This window comes from Aedes aegypti, chromosome 3, assembly GCF_002204515.2.
Source record: "Aedes aegypti strain LVP_AGWG chromosome 3, AaegL5.0 Primary Assembly, whole genome shotgun sequence".
NCBI classification, from domain to species: domain Eukaryota; kingdom Metazoa; phylum Arthropoda; class Insecta; order Diptera; family Culicidae; genus Aedes; species Aedes aegypti.
This window is the reverse complement of record NC_035109.1, coordinates 200675039-200697161: the sequence shown is the minus strand read 5'-3', so window position 1 is coordinate 200697161 and position 22123 is coordinate 200675039. Positions and strand designations below refer to the sequence as shown.

The 22123-nt window shown below is 35.3% G+C and overlaps 1 protein-coding gene across 23 annotated transcripts in view; it reads right to left on the bottom strand.

The window, feature by feature from the left end:
• Positions 1 to 4633: 4633 nt before the first annotated feature.
• The window catches only part of LOC5568207 (voltage-gated potassium channel subunit beta-1), a 115888-nt gene continuing 98398 nt past the window's right edge, over positions 4634 to 22123 (bottom strand). For 13 of the 23 annotated variants that reach the window (XM_021854192.1, XM_021854207.1, XM_021854203.1 and 10 more), the window contains 5 exons: positions 21983 to 22110; positions 21837 to 21916; positions 21498 to 21764; positions 21242 to 21427; positions 6780 to 7212 (listed from right to left, as the gene is read on the bottom strand). In XM_021854192.1, the coding sequence (XP_021709884.1) occupies positions 7111 to 7212; positions 21242 to 21427; positions 21498 to 21764; positions 21837 to 21916; positions 21983 to 22110 (763 nt within the window). In that variant the 3' untranslated portion in view covers positions 6780 to 7110. Of the gene's footprint in view, positions 7213 to 21241; positions 21428 to 21497; positions 21765 to 21836; positions 21917 to 21982; positions 22111 to 22123 lie in introns of all 23 variants that reach the window. The other 10 variants (XM_021854204.1, XM_021854197.1, XM_021854196.1 and 7 more) reach the window with 2 other exon arrangements.

Here is a 22123-nt window from a genome sequence, read left to right as displayed (position 1 = left end):
TGGCGGCGTGCAATCTTAATATTCTGTGCGTTTTCCAAGTTGTACTCTTTGACTCAAACTGAAATAAAAAAAAAAGTTTTAGAATTAATTCGACGTGGATCTAAAAAAGACTAAATTAAAACACCGTCAATTTTCTAATCACGTGGGGCAAGTGAAAAGTTTCTCATTAGAGATTGAATTTGTGTTTGCTCTTTAGGTAGCTTTAAGTAAACAAGGTTCACAATTGTCATAGAAAAACAGAACGTGCTGATAATTCAAGAAACACTTTACTCTAAGCGTTAAAAGCTATTAGAAATCAGGAAACTTCTCTAAAAGAGTTTGCCAAACATTGTGATATTAATGTGTCTGCTTCGTACACCCAATTTAATGGAATAGTTTCAATATAAGAGAACGCACGGAAATCCAGTGGAATGTCTATATAAAGATAGATCAAACCATAAAAAATGGAGTATACGTCTATCTACACAAAAAAGATTCTAAATATTTTATTGACGGATTCAGTTCCAAGAAATGATTTCGCCCGACAAGTTATCCGACTTCCTTAACACTTCAGTCGTCGCGCTGTTGTATTTTGTACAACACTGTTGAAAATACCTCGCTTTCCATTCACAACAGCAGCGTGCTGGTTCTGACGGTGGCAAACCGCGCGACGACTGGAAGGTTAAAAACAAATATCGTGAGCGGTGGAAATTCTACAGATCAGAAAAAAACAATTGTTGTCCCATGATGTAAGAACTAACATTGAAAATGTTGTCGAATCATTTTAACAAACATAACTGAACGGAAGAAATTTGAATTGACAAAAATAAAATATTTTATTTGTTATGCATGTTTGAGTCTAGTGAACATGTTTGAGCAGAAGTATAAGTTTTTGGTTACACTCAAAAAATTTTTTTTGGTTACATGTTACTTATGTCATTGTTAATTATTTCTATTCTTGGCATTACGTCCTCACTGGGACAGAACATGCTTTTCAGCTTTGTGTTCTTATGAGCACTTCCACAGTTATTAACTGAGAGCTTTCTTTGCCAAAGTAGCCATTTTTGCATTCGTATATCGTGTGGCAAGTACGATGATACTCTATGGCCAGGGAAGTGTGGGCTTCGTGGCCGTGCGGTTAGTGTTACCATGCACTTAATCGCACCGAGTCAAGGGGTGTGGGTTCGATTCCCGCTTCAGCCCGGAAAACTTTTCGTCAGAAATGTATTTCGACTGTGCCACTGGGCGTTGCAGGCTAGTCCGTTGTCTAGTGTGGTGCTTCCTTCAAAGGACAAATTGTCCACTGGAAGCATTAACGTGTCGGTGTCTTTTTAAAAGTCAAGGAAATTTCCATTACGAAGAGATCCTGGACCGACCGGGAATCGAACTCAGACACCTTCAGCATGGCTTAGCTTTGTAGCCGCGGTCTCTAACCACTCGGCTGTCATTGTTCATAGGGACTCCTTAACAAATGTCAAAGTCAATATAAATCGTAAATATAACTGTTAATTTTTCAATTTACTGTTCAAAACGACAAAGTTTTCACTTGCCCCACTTCTAGGAATATTTTTTCAACAACTTTTTCTGTAATTTTTCTTCAAATTTACATAAAAATCAGTTTTAGCATACCGTTTATAATTGGTGGGAGTCAAGCTAGAAAATATACACGACCTCATTTATTTCAATTTAAAGAAATATCTCAACTATACGATTTCCATTACCCAATTGCCCCACGGTACCTTATCAGATTTGATATCCTATCACCTCACTGAAAAACCTCAAGACCTCTCCGAGTTACATCAGTTGCGTGATAAAAATTCATCGAAATTTATTTTTCGTCCGTAAGTGGCACGGTATTCATTTTACCACCACTTCCTCTGAAAGGTCGAATTGACAGAAATTTTGCATTGAGAAGCATTTCAACACAACGCATATTGTGTCAAAATATGAGCCCGAAATTAATATTCAAGGAAACACAAGAGTAGAACTCTTGATTGATTTCAATAAACCTTTAGAAGTTTGCGTGTTTCTGATGAACTAGAATTCGTTTGGTAAATTGGTAAACAGAAAATCTTCATTGACTTGTTGAGGGTTTAAACTGTTCGTAAAGCTAAATTAGTGAATTAGTTTACGATATGCCTGAACCAGGTGATCATAAAATTCGAATGTACATCGGGATTTTTCCACGCTACGGATTAGTCTATATTTCCATAATATTTTATCGGTGAAATTTTGTTGTTTTTTCACCTTTGTGATAATTTTCAAGCTAAAATTCCCATTTTGTGATCCATTTCTGCCTATACGAAATGAATGGAAAATCTTTCACCGCAAGAATATTTTAAAACCTCCCGATCATGAAAATATGGACTGAATCCTGATCTCTGGCGGGAAAAAACTGCTGGTTCAGACATAGCGTGTAGTTACCATGTACACGTAGATATACACTGACCTCTCGTGTTTCGCGCAATTAGTTTTTATTCAGCTCTGTGATCACTTAGGGTTTGTTCACAAATATCATAACGCCGAAAATCGCCGCCCACCCCCTCGTAACACTTTTTGTATGTTTTTTTTCAATTATGTATGAGCTGTAACACCTCCTACAGCGTTATTAAATTTGTGAACAGGCCCTTTAATTGTCCTTTGTGTTTAGGTCGACTTGTTCTAAAGGATTAGCTAAATTGATTATTAATCATTTTCCGTTCATTGCATATAAGTTTAATATTAAGTATTAGGATTCGTGTAGAGCTTTACCCGGTGTATTGAAAAACGCCATTTTTCGCTGATTACTATATTTTGCAACAAAATATTATGCAATTTATATTTCGCATATGCACATCATATTATATGCACATATTTCACAAGGAAATCCATAAACAAAACAGATTACAGTAGACCGGAATTCGTTATGCTTTATATCATAATTATCCTGGAAAATCATAATTTCTTCCCCTATTGCGTATCAGTTTATCATGGGGTTTTACAGTGACAGATAGTGTTTTTAGTACACGAATAACAACTAGTCAATCCATAGTAAATTAATTTCTATATGAGCAATGAGTGGTGAATGGCTCGCTAGAGCAGTTCCATTATCACATGTGCACTAATTTTTCAGCACCGAAACATATTTTTAATGTGTTATCTTTCGTTTAACGCAAATTGTAACCTAATGTATCCAAAAACTCTTTTCTAAGATGCGATTAATGGCGTCCTTACGCTTGGCAAATGTTATCGGTATTTTTTTATATTTTTTTACAAACTTTAGTTAAACCTCGAAAAAGTTCTAATCGAACATTTATTCAAGATATTTGGAATGAGAGGAACAACATCTTCTTTCTGGCCAACTAGCTCCATTCGATGCCATTTGTGTTCAACGTCGGCTTGGTCTGGTCTAGGAGCAAAGTCTAAAATTCCGACATCCAGAGATACACACACCTGGGACCCTACACATCGAACCCATTGATACATGGGCTGGGACCAATGGCTTCGCTTTCCTTCCGAAGGAAGACGTGATCAGGGATTTTATGTTTCATGAAATCCCGATCACGTTGACGGAAATTGATATTCAACCGATTGTGTCAATCACACTTACCACTGTACACCACCGATGCCGCTATGGAAACAACATCTGACACGCATATTTACACTAGCGATCCTATATTTTTAAGATTCGTTTAGTTTACACTTTGACAGTTCTCAATGCTTGATTAGTTCACTCGCCGCTCCCGCGAATCCGGTAGAGCGAACATTCCTCTTAATTGGAATAAATTTTGAAAAATTAATTAACACATTACGCGTGGTAAAGATGGATGGGTGAAATTATGAAAAAAAATCCACGTGGATTTTTTTAATAGTTTCACCCATAATTTGCCCATCTTTACCACGCGTAATGAGTTAATTAATTTAGTAACCATGCGGATTGGATTACCGAACAGCCCAATATAAGCGTCAAATTAGAAATTTTGAATTGATAGTTGGTTATACATCTGGGATCTCTTGATTAGAAGAAATTTTGAATTGATAGTTGGTTATACATCTGCGGAAAGACATGCTTTTCAGGTGACGGCATGGTGTAGTGATTAAAACGCACGCCTCTCACGCCAAGGACCTGTGATTGAATCCCATCCCCGAGATAGTCACTTATGACATAAAAGTTATAGTGACGACTTCCTTCGGAAGTTAAGTAATGCCGTTGATTCCGAGATGTACTAGTCCAGGGCTGAAAATATCGTAAATAAAGATAGAAAAAGCTTTGCTCTCCACAGTTTCGTAAAAACTCAGCGCTAACACAGAATTCAGTATATATTACAAGCGTACGGCGGGATCATGAACATACAATCGTTGTAAACCAATAAAATAGGTTTACCTGTACATATTCTACAGTACAGTTGAACGTTCGTTTTTGTTCGTGTAGTTTTTTTCATATCGTCAATTGTATATTATGTCTAGTTCAATTGCTAAATTGGTGTCGCAAAATTATGTATGTCTTATCTAAATTAGTTGTGAAAATATCTCATTTCTGCAATCATTTATGAGTTGCCTTAAATTGCTATTTCTACACTATGCTCATTATTTGATTTCAACAAATAGTTTTTATTCTAAAAGATGCACTTTTGGCATAGCTGAAGATTACTGTTTTAAGTTAGTTCAATTTCGAATGTTGTTATTTTTATCATCTTCATTACATAAATGTGTCTTTGCAACTAGTTGTTTGTTAATTCAATTCTTGATTTTTTCAATCATTATAAAATATACGATACGTTATTGCGATTTTGTATTGTTTTCGACTTTCAATTTAGTTCTACTTTTTATCGATTCATAAAAAATGGCTTTCGTTACTTTTAGCTAAGAATAAAATGTTTTTCCAACGACCTAATAAGACCTATACGTCAAAAGTCACAAAGTGGGTGTTATCGTGTATTCAAAAACATACGTTTATTCCTTTGATCCATATCAATACATTTTCAAATACATGATACCTTCTCTTATCGCGTGTGTTTAAAAAAATCACAGTCCTAAATGTGTGGTGTAATTAAGCAAACTAAAAAAATAATTTAATTTGTTATTATTACTACTTTTATAAAGCAATTAACGTTTTCATACAATCAATTATTTTACTACTTGATCTAGCGCATTTGATCTGTATTTGACAACAATCATGGTATTATAAAACAGTAACGAATTACATAATGGAAAATTTCTAATTAGGCGGATTTAAATCAATGGGTGTAGCTGAAAAAATATAACTAACTTTTTTGTCATACAAGGTCTAAACAAGCCAAATTTTCACTGTTGGACGGAAAATAATTAAAAGAGTTTTTGAAAAGCTTGAAAATATTAGAACTTCAAACCTGATTAAAATATCACTCAAATTAATTTGCTGTTGGGCCCTCAAATGAAAAAAAAAAATAAAAAATATACAGTTGTATTCAGAATAATAGTAGTGGAAGCCGATTTTCATACATAATGCCCAACTTTGGCATGCTGTAACTTTGTTTTGCTATGAGCAACCAGCATGAAATTTTGACAGAGAACTACAATTACACTCAATTTCAACATCACAAAATATGACATTTTTTACACTACCGGTTAAAAAGTTAAGCACCAGGTGAAATCGCTCAAAATAATAGTAGCTTTCATAATTATCTGCTGTATTTTGAGTTTTTGAAATTTTCTTCACTCATCGTTTCAACAATTCCCACTCAAGCTATAAATGTATGAACAATCCATTTTTTTACAACATTGTTGAAAAACTACTATTATTTTGAGTGATTTCACCAGGTGCTTAACTTTTTAACCGGTAGAGTGAAAAATTTCACAATTTGTGATAAGGAAATTGAGTATATTTGTAGTTCTCTGCCGAAATTTCATATTGCTCACAAGGGAACAAAGGTACAACATGCCAAAGTTGAGCATTTTGTATGAAAATCTGCTTCCACTACTATTATTCTGAACACAACTGTACATATAATCGAATGCGATATTTGATTCTAACAAGGAAAGGAAACGTAAAACTACATGAATAAATTCTCATAAACAACATTAAACAAAATGCATATAATGCGAAATATGTATTATTGGACCAAAATACATTGGCTTTGGTTTTGTGTTCTAATATGCCATGCTAATTCGTCTACTCCTTAGTCCTCCCCTAGCTATACCACCTTGAGAAATACTACGCCCAATCTTTCCTTCACTGCCTTTTCGTTCACGAGCCTTACGAAGCATGTCAGAAGTACTAGGTTTGCGACTTTCCAATACGGAACCACATGACGATTGCTGCACACTGCTTTTCCTGCTACTATTGTGACTGCCCAGTATATCGGATGTAGATGAACGACGAATGTTTCCGGTACTTACAGACAAATATACTGAGCTTCCATGTGGCGATTGTGTCAACTCTTGATAGTTTGTTTGCGTACTCAAATATTGCGAACTAGTAGTATCGAAACTTCTTCGATGTTGTGAACCACCAGGTGATTGAGCATAGGTCAGAAGCAATTTCTGAGATTCGTCGTTTTCGACGGTTTCCACCTTTAAATATGGCGCACGAAGGATACAGGTAGCTTTCTGTGATGATGCAGATTCGTTTCGAGTTTTATCTACGTTATTTTTTTGTCCTTTTAAAGAGGAATAAATCGACTTTAGACTAATGTCTAATGATTTGAAACTAATTAAACTTGAATTGCGTCGAATTTTAACTTTGCTTTGTTTTGAGTTTTCGCTTTGCACGTTAGCACTGGTTATCATTGTATCAATTGACTTATTGCGATCTAATTGGCGTGCACTTTTATTATCTTTGGTTGTATTATTGTTTGTTTTAGTATTAGTCGAATTACTATCTAAGCGAGTGTTGGACAAAAGTGAAATTTCTAAATTGCTGGTAGATTCGGAAACTTTTGCATATTTAACCGTATCTTTCCTGGAACTGGCTTTGGGATTTTCTGAATATTTCAAGGACTTTAAGGAAAATTTGTTACTGTCTAAATTCCCCTGTTGTCACTGAATTTCGCAGAAACTAATTTTTTGTGATTCTTTTTGATCATCGCCCATACTGATGTCTTCTTCTTTTGGAGACTCTGCCCCACAAGGCACTCCTGTTGAACTAGGAGGCCCCGGGGGGCAGGCTGATTGTCACCGAAGCGCTAGTGTTGAAATTGGAGGTGGCCTTACAGGTTTGTTATCCAAAATTCGCTCAATCTCCAACATAACACCGGTTGAGAGCCGTGGCAGCAGCTGAAAGGAAATAAACATTATTATTTATTTTACTTAATATTGGGCTTTCGACACTGGGTGGATGAATTTAATCAGAATTATTTCAAACATTACATTCACATCTCATATCTAAGTGTTCTGTGATTGGGAACACTATAATCCTAATTTGGTAAAACTAAATTAAGCTGTTATTGACATATTATGCCGTAGCAGTTCAATATTTTTTACAGGTGAATGGAAGAGAAAAAAACGCTTTCAATTAACTTAAATATATAACGCATTAATCGTAGCAATAGAAGATTGCAACGATTTTTGTCCAAAATTATTGTTTATTTTATACGATATTTGTTCCAATATGTTTCAATATTGGATATTATATATAACTATAATAGAGAAGGAGCTCCTTTGCAGAGCTTTCTTCCTGATATTAGAACAGCTAGTCGATATAGGTATAGCATACAACATGGCCGACCTGAAAATTTGTTTGGAGATCAAAAGCTTGTTCTTTAGTCAATGTTTTGATTTTCTAATATACAGCCATTCCATGAAAAACCGGTAGTGCTTCGTGAAGCCCAAGCAGGACAGTTCGGTTTTGCGTCGTCCGATTGATTTTGCCGACGGATTCGCGCGTTATCGTTGCCGGAGAATTTTTTTTCCCCCTGTTTTGGAGCGTCTTGCTGGGTAGTGCTTCGTGAAGCCCAAGCAGGACAGTTCGGTTTTGCGTCGTCCGATTGATTTTGGTGACGGATTCGCGCGTTTTTGTTGCCGGAGAATTTTTTTCCCCCTGTTTTGGAGCGTCTTGCTGGGTAGTGCTTCGTGAAGCCCAAGCAGGACAGTTCGGTTTTGCGTCGTCCGATTGATTTTGCTGACGGATTCGCGCGTGTTTTCGTCGCCGGAGATTTTTTTTTTTTTTTTTTCACCTGTTTTGGAGCGTCTTGCTGGGTACGTATTTGGGAAGGCCCAAGCAAGACGGTTTATTTTCGGGACGCCAAGAAGTTTTGCTGTCAGTGTCAGTTTTGTGTTCAGTCGAGAATGGATTACCAACTGGTGAGTTCGTTTCATGCTTATGATAACACATATTTTCTTGAAAGCGTAACTTTTATGTAATATTAAAACAAACTTTGTATGGTTCGTCACTATATGTGTCGGCATTATGCTTTTTTCTTACACAATTTGAATATACATATACAAATTCTCTTTTTGACATTATTAAAAATTATTTATTAAAAAAAATCTTTTGAATTGTTCGACATTGTGAATGTTGACGTATTTTCTAAAACTTCTACCATATCGAGACAAAATGCACAGTAATACTCATATGTAATTTTCAAACAAACTATGTATGGTTCGTCACTACAAGTGTCGGCATTATTCCTGTTTCACATAAGTTTAAATATATACATGTAATTTTCAGTTTTCGTCATTAATAAAAACGTCTTTTGAATTGTTCGACATTATAGATGTTGACGTATTTTGCCAAAAACTTCTCGAGACAAAAATACAAAACTAGCTTTAAATACAAGTCGTATATTTCCCCCTTGTCCATGGATCGCATCACCGACCAGAGGTGACTCCCAGATCTTTTCCTCCCTCACTAATAAACACCCTTCCCGTGGTGATTGTGGAGATGCAGAGGTATTCTCGGTCTCTAGAAGCAACAATCATTACACCCTAACATTCCTTCCCCATCCCAACTGACTGTAAGGACTTGGCCGGCGCCGTTATTGATCAATAATATTAGATCTGCTAAAATTGCACTTCGAGAGTAAGCGGAAACTCCCATCCCTTATTCATTTGGATCGTAGTGCAATTCTTACCAGTTCCGATCAATCACGGAGTAGCAACCATTGACATGTACAGTCAGTCTATGCTATGCTATGCTATGCTATGCTATACAGCCATTCCATGAAAAACCGATCTAGTGGGTCACCGAATTCCGTGAAAATTTGCTATTTTGTTCCTTATCCGAAAAAAGGATACTTGTTTCTTTTGGATTTTTTGATTATGGTGACTATTTCCCAGATAGCCGTAGCGGTAAACGCGCAGCTATTCAGCATGACCATGCTGAGGGTCGTGGGTTCGAATCCCGCTGGTCGAGGATCTTTTCGTAAAGGAAATTTTCTCGATTCCCAGGGCATAGAGTATCTTCGTACCTGCCACACGATATACACATGCAAAAATGGTCAATCGGCAAAGAAAGCTCTCAGTTAATAACTGTGGAAGTGCTCATAAGAACACTAATCTGAGAAGCAGGCTTTGTCCCAGTTGGGACGTAATGCCAGAAAGAAGAAGAAGACTATTTCCAAAACAGGGTGACCAGAAAAATCGCGATTTTCCAAATTTTTATTCAAAAAAATTATAATTTTTGAACCGCTTTATCGACTTTTAATTTACTTGGACGAAATGAAAGCTAAAAATTTTTTTTAAGAAAAATATAAAATTTCACAAAAATTGTTATTTTACATGAAAAAAATATAAAAAATTTCCGTTTTTTCGTGTGGCCTCGGGATGCTGTTCTATTTTTTTCTTGAAAGAAAATTTTACGTTTACTGTCAAATTTTTGGCGATGTATGTTTTTTAGTTTTTGAGATATATATTTTTAAAAGTAAAAAAATAGTCATTTTTTATCGGCACACACTGTGGGTCTCACGCATTAGATTTTTAATTAAAAAAATCATAGATTTTGAACAACTCAACCGATTTTTCAATCTTTTTTTATGGAATGAAAGCTTAAGATTTAAACTTTTCAGAAAAAAATATAAAACTCCGAATTTTTATATATTTTCATGTAAAAAAAATGTTTTCAGAGTTTTATATTTTTTTTCTGAAAAGTTGAAATCTTTGCTTTCATTTCGTAAAATTTCGTTCAATTAAAAATCGGTCAAGCGGTTCAAAAGTGATGAAAAAAAAAAATATTTTGCAAAATCGCGATTTTTCTAATCACCCTATTTCAGAAATGTCCACCCTAATCAAAATATACAAAAATACGTGTACCGTCAAACGGGGTAACTTGCAACAATTTTCAACTTCAAAGCTATATGGACGAAAAAATTGAGAATTCAGATGAAACAAAAACCATCTGGTACCCTAATTGCTTCGTAAAGAATACCACGCGGTAATTATTTTATCCGTATTTAGTTTTCTGGAATCAGGAGAGACGAAAAATATGCATTTTTTATGCTACCCCTGATGTGGGGTAACATGCAACACAAAATGGTACCTGAAGTACACTATTAAAAATTTATCCTATATTGCGTTATTATGGCCATTCAATAATTGTCTACAGTAAAAGCATGATAATTATCAGAAACAGGCTGCTTTTCTCATAGAAAAATAATTATTATCGATTGTATTATGAGTATTGGATCAATTTGATTAAAATCTTCATTGGCATTGCATAGGGTGTCCACACTGGAAAATTCTAGCATATTATAAGTCTTGACAGTTATTGGAAAGCCATCAAAACGTTTTAATGCAACTTTTTTACAAATACAATGGTATTTTAGGCTTTACTACACATAACTTATTTTTTAGACATATTTAAATCAAAGCAACGTATAACATATTGATATGTAAAATTGGTTTGACATAACTTTCATCATATTTCATCTAGAGAGTTCCCAATGAGGGATCTGTAAGTTATTTTTTTGCAGATTTTCTAAATTATTCTTTATTTTTATGAAAAAAATAAAACTAATTCTAATAATAATACGATTTATTTAAATTTTTCAAAAATTTATACAAACAGTGGATTGAATTGATTGAGGTACAAACATTTCAATGTTACTGTACAAATATATGTTCAATTTTGCCTTTTCATGTGTTTTCGATGACAAACGGCAGGAAATATCAAACAATTGAGATCAAAATTACTGTTGCAAGTTACCCCACAAGGGTAGTCAAAAACGTTTTTGAATTTTTATAATGTTTAAGCAAAAAATTATCAAAACTTTTATGTTGTCAATTTGTACACTACTAAGTACCGTAACTGATAGCAAATGCCTCGAATGACATATTTCTACCGTTTGTGTGGTACGAAGAACGTTTTTCAAGATTAGTTTTATACAATCCAAATTTTAATATGATTTTCACCTCCAGCAAACTCACCAAAAAAGAAACGATACCCAAACCCTTGTCAAAACCTTCTGTTGTATACCTAAGGTCAATAAACGGCGGAATAAATCATAATAATTCAGCTCAGTGCTGAACGAAACGACTATTCGGTTACATGTCGAAGTGTTGCAAGTTTCACCCCTGTTGCAAGATACCCCGTTTGACGGTATTATATTTCGGATAAGAAACAAAATAGCAAATTTTCACGGAATTCGGTGACCCACTAGATCGGTTTTCCATGGAATGGCTACATACATGGATACTTACATTTTGTATATTTGTTACATCAATTTATCAAAAAAAAAAAAAAAAAATTGTGGACTACACAATATCAGGCAATATGAAGCTTCATCGAAAAAATCATACAAATTGGTTCAGCGGTTTTTATATCGTGCTCCGCGACCGTTTTCAAAATTTGTGCCAATGCCTTGAAATCGACATTGATTCCTCATAAAGGCATATCTGCATTGATCGATTTATTTGCATGCTTGGGGGGAGTCCTCTATGCCCGGACACTTTTTGTTTTTTTTTTTTGTGGTATTTCAAAATCTACGTTAGTTTTACAGTTTATTTTTATACCGTCTTAAAAAATAACAATATTTTAAGTAAAGAATAACATGAGTAAACAAATAAACCTTTACAATTCATTTTTATGGTAGGTATGTACCAAAAATCGTATGCACCGAAATGTGTTCTCTATGGCCGGACACTATGATTGCACCATCAAAGTTTATACCAGACCCACAGAAAGGCCGAGGGATGCTTCGTATGTCAGCACATGTCTTGTGGGTTCAATCCTTGCATGATGTACAGCCATATCAGTTGGATTCGCCCCCGTTTTTCTAGCCTAGGGAGGCGATAATTCGTAAAACTGAACTTGGGGGGCGAAAAAGCCAGAAAGGGGGCGAAAGTGCTAGTATGAGAAAAAAACAACGACAAAATATTTGTAGATACTACTCTTATGCATTTGAATAAGAGCATGCTCATTTTCAAATTATGCTATAAAAAACTTGACAATTGTCAAAAACAAAATGTACGTGTAATGTTTTCAGTTGTTGTAATAAGCAACTTAAACAACATGACATGAAAAAGCAACTGAGACTTTCATAAAATATAACGTAGATGGTAATAATTTGTTGTCACATATATTTTTATATTATGCGAAACAAAATTAAATAAGTATTTCAAAATAAAAAAAATGATGACTTTTTAATACAACAGAAAGTTTTGTTATTAATTCTCTATTTTTGTTGCTGTTGGTTTTTGTATCCTACATTTATAAAAAATCAAAATATGAATTAGGGAAAGTGTACCAGTTATGGTCATAGTGGTTTCCTATTTGGCCATATGTGAAATTTTGATAACTTTCACATTTAAAATCTTTTTGAATGTTTTAACATCAAGATCTATCTTAAATCGAACTACTACAACACACAAAAAAATTCAAAATTTGAAGACATGAAAGTAATCACGTATGGCGAAATAGGGAACCACTATGTCCATAACTGGTACACCTACCCTAGATCCCAGTTATTAGGTTAACATCTTCACTGCCCGGTCATAGAGGACTTGCAATGGTTTCACAAAAAGGCCTTTCTTTGTTTTTTTTTTTTTTTAAACGCCGACACGTAAATGCTTCCAGTGGACGATTTGCCCTTTGAATGAAGCACCACACTAGACAACGGACTAGCATGCAACGCCCAGTGACACAGTCGAAATACATTCATGACGAAAAGTGTTCCGGACTGAAGTGGGAATCGAACCCACTCTCCTGGACTCGATGCAACTAAATGCTTGGTAAAACTAACCGCACGGCCACGAAGCCCATAATTCTACATTTTCTCATAAATTTTGCATTGTGATTGATGCAAAACTTACTGAAGTCAACGTACGGATACAGTTCAGCTTAAATTATAAGAATCATTTGCGGCTACATTTGTATGAAATCGAATCAGGGTGAAATTTTTGACAGCTACTGTTTGTTGGAATACTAAAATCTATAAATTTAAGTATAAATTTAAAGATCAAATAAATTGTTAGATGCGACCAATAGATAAAGATTTCATTTAAAACCACTGTTTCGTTCCTAAGAAGATCTGTGCCTTCGAAAATTTAGTAGAGGTGATTTGAATTCATACTTACCTCCTCCTCTTCGACGTTATGGTGGATCACGAAAAACGATTATTACGAGTCTAATACGCACGATGTCAAAATCTCGATATTTTTGGTCATAAAAGGTTGAAAACATTCTATCGGTGAACATTTTCTCTTACATTTTGTAGTGTGTTAAAGAAATCCTTTATTTTTACTGTCAGAATATTTTGAAACTTTCAGGATGTGAAAGTTTTGTTGGGGTGTTTATCCCCGTATAAAAAAAAATCAAGGTAGGGAAAGTGTACCAGTTATGGCCATAGTGGTTCCCTATTTGGCCATATGTGAAATTTTGATAACTTTTACATTTTAAATCTTTTTGAATGTTTTAACTTGAAGATATATCTTAAATCTAAGTACTACAACACACCAAAGTTTTCAAAATTTAAAGACATTAAAGTAATCACGTATGGCGAAATAGGGAACCACTATGTCCATAACTGGTACACCTACCCTACATGCAACTTTGATAATAATCGAAATTTTGACAACGTTACACAAAATTAGAAATATCTCATGTGTTTCACCAATATTATCGAAATTTTCGAGAGTGCTGAATTTGTGCTTAACCCGTTCAGACACACAGGCTCAAAAATGATATCTTCTTCTTATTGGCATTAACGTCCCCACTGGGACAGAGCCTGCTTCTCAACTTAATGTTCTTATGAGCACTTCCACCGTTATTAACTGAGAGCTTTCTATGCCAAAGTTGCCATTTTCGCATTTGTATATCGTGTGGCAGGTACGATTATACTCTATACCCAGGGAAGTCAAGGAAATTTCCATGACGAAAAGATCCTGGACCGACCGGGAATTGAACCCAGACACCTTCAGCATGGCTTTGCTTTGAAGCCGCGGATTCTAACCACTCGGCTAAGGAAGGCCCCAAATGATATATTTCGCTACCAAAACTTGCTCAGTTGTTCGAATTAACAGCAAAGTTGGAAAATTTCCTAGCGAAAACATATCTGCTATTTTCAAGCCATGATTGTTTTTAGAATATTCGATGAAAAACCAAAAATAGTTTCATTTAGATGCCTAATTGTCATAGTTTCATCTTAAAATAAAAACAAATCAAATAAATTAAAATTGTTCTTAAAATAATTAAATTTTAAAAATAAAATCAAAATTAATGAAAGACGGACAAACATAAATAGTACCGTAATCCGGGGGCAAATTGATCACTGGGGCGAATTTGATCAGGTCGGTTCCAAAAAGCATTCCCTTCCAAAGATGCTTAATGTTTCGTTGGTATCACAGACATTGCATGTTTTCTAGTTTATAGGGAGTCGATGCCGGTTATAGGCCCTTTGCGTATTATGGACCCCCTACATGCGGACAACAGTCTTTCAAATGTATATTTCGCTGGAAAAATCGAATGATTTTGTATGTTTCATAGGCGTATTATGAAGTAAAGACATTTAATTTGTTGTTAGACTCCACAAAACGCATATGCGTCTGAGATATCATTTCGGAAACGCGTCGAGAATGAATTTAAACTACTAAGAGGTCCATTACTAGCATAGAAACCCTAGATGTCTAATGATGATTTTGAACTAATTCATTTTTATAAAGGTCTGTTTTGCATAGAATTTGAAAGTGTAAGAATACTGTTGAAAATATCGGTGCCAAACAATCCGCTGGTACTAAGCGTACATGCTAACTATAAGTATTTGAAATGTTGTGTAAGCTTGAGTGTGAACTACTGAACTCATTTTTGAAATCAGAAAGCATTACAAGCATAGTTTTTTCGCTTATAAAACCTTTTACTCTCGAATAACGTGCTAATATCAAGTAACGAGTTGTAAGAATTTTGCAATCATTTTTCTATTCAGGAGACCCAAAATTACTAGAAAGATTATTCTTCAACCTGCTCTGTTATATGGTGATCAATTTCGCCCCAGTGTGTCATTTTCAATTTTTGATATTAGTTTCACGAAATTTTTAATGTTATTTCATAGCAAATCAATTACATTAACTGATAAAGATCAATGAAGTAGGGTGCCGGTGCTATTAGTAGACTACCTAAACTATAAAAAATCACAAAGTAACGAAAAGCCTTAGCAGAGATCTTTTGGCATCAACAGAAAGATTTCAACCTCTACTATATGGGAAAAAAATAAAAAGAGTGATAAAACTAATCTTTTAACATAAAACCGCTTGAGCCACTATTGGTACACGTGTTCCAGTAGTTGCGCTAGTGCTCCAGTAGTAGACGTTCGGGAACGATACAAGGAATTTTAAACAAAATGGTAAATGTTTACATAGGTTTAACATTTTTCCCTCGGAACAGCAACTAATATCTTTCGAATGAAACATAAAGATCATCTCTGGGACTTTTCTTCATTTTTATACATCCGTTTTAAAAACTGCTTCCATCCGTTGATCCACTACTGGAACACGACGGCAACTATTGGTGCAAGGGAGCAAATTTTTTGCGTAAACCTAATTATTTATATGACTTTTTGATAAAATAAAATAAAAAAATTTGATAAAATAAAAGCTGAAATTTGACAAATCGACTAAACTAGAGGCGATCTATCCATCAAAAATTGCACATGTCGTTTTTATCGAAAAATGTACGTTTTATTCCATATTCCAATCTACTGGTACATTACAACTATTGGTACCGGCACCCTACTGATTTTGTCGAAATTTATTTGACAATATTTGTATTCCAAAGAATAACATGACAATAAGTTATAAAATAATGATCAATTTGATTTTCGTAGAAATTGTAGGGTCGATAAAGGCCTGTAAAAAATCAGATTTCAAACGGAGTGAGCATGAAAAACAGGTGCTACGCGCAACAATTTTATTTCAAAAAGTGCTCCGCGAGCCAGAAAGGCTGAAAACCCCCTTGGTATCTGTTTCTGTTTTCTAAAGTTTTGAGATCTTTTTACATGCTCAAAAACCGACTGCACCAATTTGTTTCATGTTTTCACTACAGACTCTCATCAAAGTATTGTGTTGTGAAAAACTCAATTTCTCATAACTCACGCTTGAGATTTTTCATGCGTGAGTTGTCAATCACGCAACTCACACACGGCAATAGTTTATTGTTAGTCTGGTAAAATTATAGTAATCCTTTCTAACGTAAACAACAATATTCGGGAATTTTTGACGGGTTTTGCGACTGAATCATTTTTTACGGTTTGAGTTGATTTAGTGATTTTGCATCAAAATCTTAAGCGTGAGATTTGCGAAGCAGATCTCGAATGAGTGAATAAATTATAATAAAATAATGTAAAAATAGTGCAAAACATCGAAAAAAAGCTTATACTGCAGGTTTTAAGGATCCCGCTTTTTTGATTTTGTGTAGCTTTTTCTACAATTCCAGCTTGTCCCTATTAGGAGAGATTTCGAAACAATTTCGCACGCTATGTCTAAACCAGCAGATTATAAAAATTTAATGCAGGTACCTCGGATTTTTTTCCGTCAGAGTTTAGTATTTGGGTTATATTTTTATAATCTGAAGGTTTTATAATATTCCATTGGTGAAATTTTTATTTTTTCCACTTTTTAGCTTTTTTTTATATACAGCTCATAAAAATCACGTTTCCTACGTTTCCCATAGAAAATGTATGTGTAAAATTTCATCGATAGAATATTTTAAAACCTTTCGATTCTGGAATAATAGACCAAATACTGATCTCTAACGTGAAAAAATCCAAGGTAGGGTAAATTGGTATAATGCGCCCCAGCCGGGCAATACGCCCCACTTCATTTTCAAGGGATTAAGGCTTATTTAACACGTAAATATGACTGCATATCTTAAATATCCGCGAAAAACTGATGTTGCGCATATAAGATCTTTGAGAAGTTGAAACAACCAAATGAAATATCGAAAATCAGCATTTTCTCGTAAAATCTTGGGTCCGATAGGCAGTGTTGCATTTGAACGCGTTCAGTTTGCGTTCCAGTTCAAACTTTTGAACGAGGGATCAAGTAGCCTTGAACAATGAGCAGTTCAAAAAATTGAACCCGTGCGAGCTGAAAATTGAACGTGAAATGAAAACTGTCGTCATGGCAATTATATGACATATTTCAATGCGGAAGTTTTGCAAAGATGTTAGGAAGCATTTATGGCTTCATATATTTGTAATGGTATGAATTCAATATGTTCCGATGTAGTTTTTTTTTCTGGTTTTCAACTTCATTGTGCATTCTGAAGTGAACGGGCTGTTCATGTGCAGGTGCAGAATCTTGCACGAGAGTTCAATGCTTACTAGGTACTCGTGCAAAATTAGAACGCGTTCAGTTCACTTTTGGCTCGCGTTCAGTTCAAAATGCATCACTGCCGATAGGGAAGCCTCGTTGTAAATGAAGCCCATCCTTTACCATTGTACTTATTACAAAAACTTTTACCGGAAGACGACTGCTAATGGACCCCTTTAAGCTAAGCAAGTGGTGGAATCTCCTTTGAACCATTTCTACAGCGCTTCGGAACTTTTTCTACGGGAGGGGCATATTGCCCGGTTTGTTTTGAAACGTCAAGATTTGGACCGTTTACAGAAAACGTCTTGTACTCATTTTAGAAGTTACCTGGCAAGAAAAAGTTGTATGCAGAGCATGATCTACTAAGTAAATAGCACTTTGACACCGAAAACTATAGAAGTAATGCATTTGCCACTGCGATAGAGCAGTTTTTCGTTAGGGGGGGGGGGGGGCGTATTATTCCTGTTTACCCTACATTCGATCTTCATAATCTGCTGGTTTATACATAGCGTGTTCCGGTCGCTGAGAGGACTATCCGAACTATACGGACGTCCTCTAGGTGCCACATCTGATTCAATTGATTGTTGAACATTAGGGTCCAGCGGAACAGCGATGTCGACCACTAGAGATGCATCGTTGATGAATAGCGAGAACACCAAATGCCCAAGATTGCTGCCTTGTGCTGCATTCCGGATAAAATTGTTAATGAGTTGGACTCAACAGATCTTACACTCAGCAACACGGGTAGTCACAGAATTACTAAATTTTAGTAGATAATTTATGAATATTTTCTATCTACCTTTCTTTCATTCTGCAGGAAATTTGATTCCTATTTGTCAATTCGACTGGGTTGAAGCATCGCTAAGCTTCAACCCAGTCGAAATGACAAATAGTGTAAAAATTCACAGCAGAATGAAAAAGAGGCAGATAGAAAATAATCATTAATGCATAAACTTTAGTAATTCTGTGACTATTTTTATTCGCGAGTGTACGCATAACGATCGGTTGGCGAGATATGATTCAAAACAATCTATGAAGTTATCGGATACGCTACGTTTACCAAGTTTATGTAGAAGGACTCCATGGGTAATACGATCAAACGCCGCCTTCAAGTCCTGACACACTTTTTTCCATCTTCTGTAGAGCCTTTTGACCACTGCGTCCATTAAATAGGAATATTGTGGTATGACCCATATTTCATTTGGTGCTGATCTAAAATCCTTTCACATTTGAGATGTTGATATGGCACACTGTCCCAACTAGGCACAACTCGTTTTATGAAGTCTATTACCCTGGTAGGATTACTTTACCAAATTTCCAAGGGCTCTAATAACTCTTGAAAGTTTCGTTTTCAGCTACAAAACGACATATGATTTTTCCTATCCGCAATCCAGAAATACTGCGTCCAGCTGTTTATCAGCATTGATCGCTCGATCTATTGCGTTGAAAATACAACGAGGTTAGTAGCGACCGACCGTTGCAAGAAGAAACCATGTCGATCATTGGATGTACTGTTTGCAGCTGTTGAACAAGGATTCGTTGATGATAATTTCGAATACTTTTGAGCAGACACATATTGAAGTATTTAATATCGCACGCCAAGTATGTCATCTTTTTATGAATAAGAAACTTCGTGGGAATACACGGCATAGGTATGCCGTGTATTCTCCAAAGGTATGAGCAACGATGAGCATCATTTTAGTAGCGCTGGTGGATTTCAGTCTGGTCCAGGAATGTATGAAGACTTCCGCTTCGTTATCGCTTTCAAACATTTTATAGCTGAAGGCATTACTGGTACCCAGTATCATCCAATGCAATATAAACTAGCGATTTCACAGTAACGAAATCGTTAAAAACGCGTTCACGGTGCCCCGACAGACCGTTATTATGCAAAAAAAAAAATGTCCATTCAAATTGAGCACAGGGCTCGATTCCTGAGGTCATTCTGAACCTCTGGGCCAATTTTTAAAATAATCCCTAGGAGAAATCTTAATTTGGAGTTTTTGACTAAAAAATATCACCTAAAAAAACCTACAAAACCCCTCAAAAAGTAGGCCAAAACGTTCTCAACTTGTGCTGTGTGCGTTTGAAATGCAAATATCAAATGCGGGAACACCAAATGCGGTAAGATTTTCAACAAGGAAGGCGAAGTCAAAATTTGATTTTTTTTTGCTAGGTTGGCGGTGATATGCATCATGGTTGCTAAGTATCCTTTGGTTACTTTGTGTTACCGCATTTGAAGCTCAGTTAGATTTGCACGTCAAACGCGAACAGCAATATATGTAATCGTTGTTATGATTATAAATTATAAGTATCTTTTTTATGTAACTTAAACTAGTAAGCTTAGTTTAATGGAATGAAGTCTAAAAAAACAGTAAAATGTTCATGTTATGTTGGATAAAATGGAAACATTTACTGCTGAATATTATTTATTTACAGCTTATTTTCGACTTTCAAGCTAATGGATCATTGAAGGTAGTTTTTGTCAGTGCTCACCGCATCAAAACAAAGGTGCCACTGTATATGGGATTTAACATTGTGACATTGCTGTTCTGTCAAACACACAAGGCTACGGTGGCGCTATCTATGCTTTCCATAGCGGCCGTTTTGGTTATTTTAATGATCCATTGACCAGCCCACTGAAGTCTGCCGTATTTATTTTGCTTAATAATATTACCTTTTTTTGTACATATAGTATAACTTGATATATACGTCTAGCTTTGCACCGAGTACTCAGCGCCTAACTTTAAAATAATCGTATTCTGTATCCTCCGCCACAAAGGGTTTCAAGATTAAAAAATTCACAAAGTGCTCCAAGATTAAAAAAGTCGTAAACAACTTTCAACAAATCCTCAATAAGTACTACCAAAGTTTCAACTCACCATTTTTTTAGCTGGAATCAGCAATATTATGCTGAAATTTGCCGATCTGATACCTTCAGCAAATTAAATTACTGGGTTTCAGTAGAAACCTGCTGATTTTTCAGCGTTCTGTACTGAAGATTACTAATTCGGCTTACTGAAAATGTCAAAATTTAGCAATTTTTTTTTCTGATTTCAGTACACAATAATTTGATGCGTAGGACTCCAAGTTTCTTTACCTGCTACCATGTTCTTTGTTTCTATAGAATTAATTGTCATATGTTTATTGATTTCAAATTCGTGTTCGACTCAGTAATGAAAACCTATTTTAATAAAGGCTTATCTGCAACAAATATATCTCTTTGTTTTTCTCACAGAAAACCGAAGAAAACATCAGCAGCTTCGTAGTCACGAATAATATAACTGATTGCTTACTTGGAAGCTTGCAGGATGCCTTTAAATGATTGCTCTCTTTCCAAAACCATTGTAATATTGAATGTACTTCAAATTTTTGGCACATTATTTTCTGATTTAACGATATCAACAATTGATAATCAAACCATAACAATCATTAAACAAAGAAAAAATGGTCTATATTTTCACAGTTGTCACAACTGACAGTGGGCGATATTCACTTATCGCCCGGGACACCCTGGCTATAAAGAACACTGTGTATTGATATATGGTTGTCTACGGCCTGGATTTACCTGTAAAGCTTGCAAACTTTGATGTAGTTGTTCAGCTGAAGTCGCTCCCAGTAGTAAACATTGCACTGGTTCATGTTTGAGAGACCACGCAATAGATAACTGCATTGCATTGCACCCTAATTTTTCTGCAAGGTTACTTATATCTCTGGCTTTGTCATACATTCTGCGGGTTTCTTCCAATCGTTCCTAAAATAGAAATAATATGTATTATGTTATGGTACACCAACATGCACTATCTAGATAGCCTTGTCATTACTTCTTTATTCACTTCATCTTCAGTCCAAGAATAGCTCTGACTTTTGGTTTTGAATGATCCTTTAGGCAACCACAAACGCTCCCCGTTCTGGGTATCTCCTAAGCACATTGACAGTGGACCCCAAGCCATGAAACCAACGCCGATTTTATTATACATCTCAGGGAGATATAGTTCGGCTTTCTCCCGGCAGAACATGTGATATTCAGCTTGTTCTACTATGGGAGTAACACAATTAAATTGTCTACAATTTGTATATGCTTCCATTATCTGTCGAAGAAATTATAATAATGTCGAAAGGGATCAATTTTACTTTAAAACCAAAATTAAGCATGAGTTTACCTCAACTGGTGACCACCGAGCAGTTCCCCAATACATCGACCATCCTTGCGAAATCACATAGTTCATGGCTCGAACTATTTCTAATTCCGGGAAAATATGGTTTAGCATATTTCAGTTATATTTATTCATTATTTCTAAAATAATACCTTCCATTGGGCACATTGAATCAGCCTTATGTACGAGAACTATGTCTATATATGATAACTGCAATCGTTGTAAACTGGCTTGAACACTCTCAATTATATGCTTTCTGGATAATCCACGCTCTTCAGATCTGAAATGGCAAA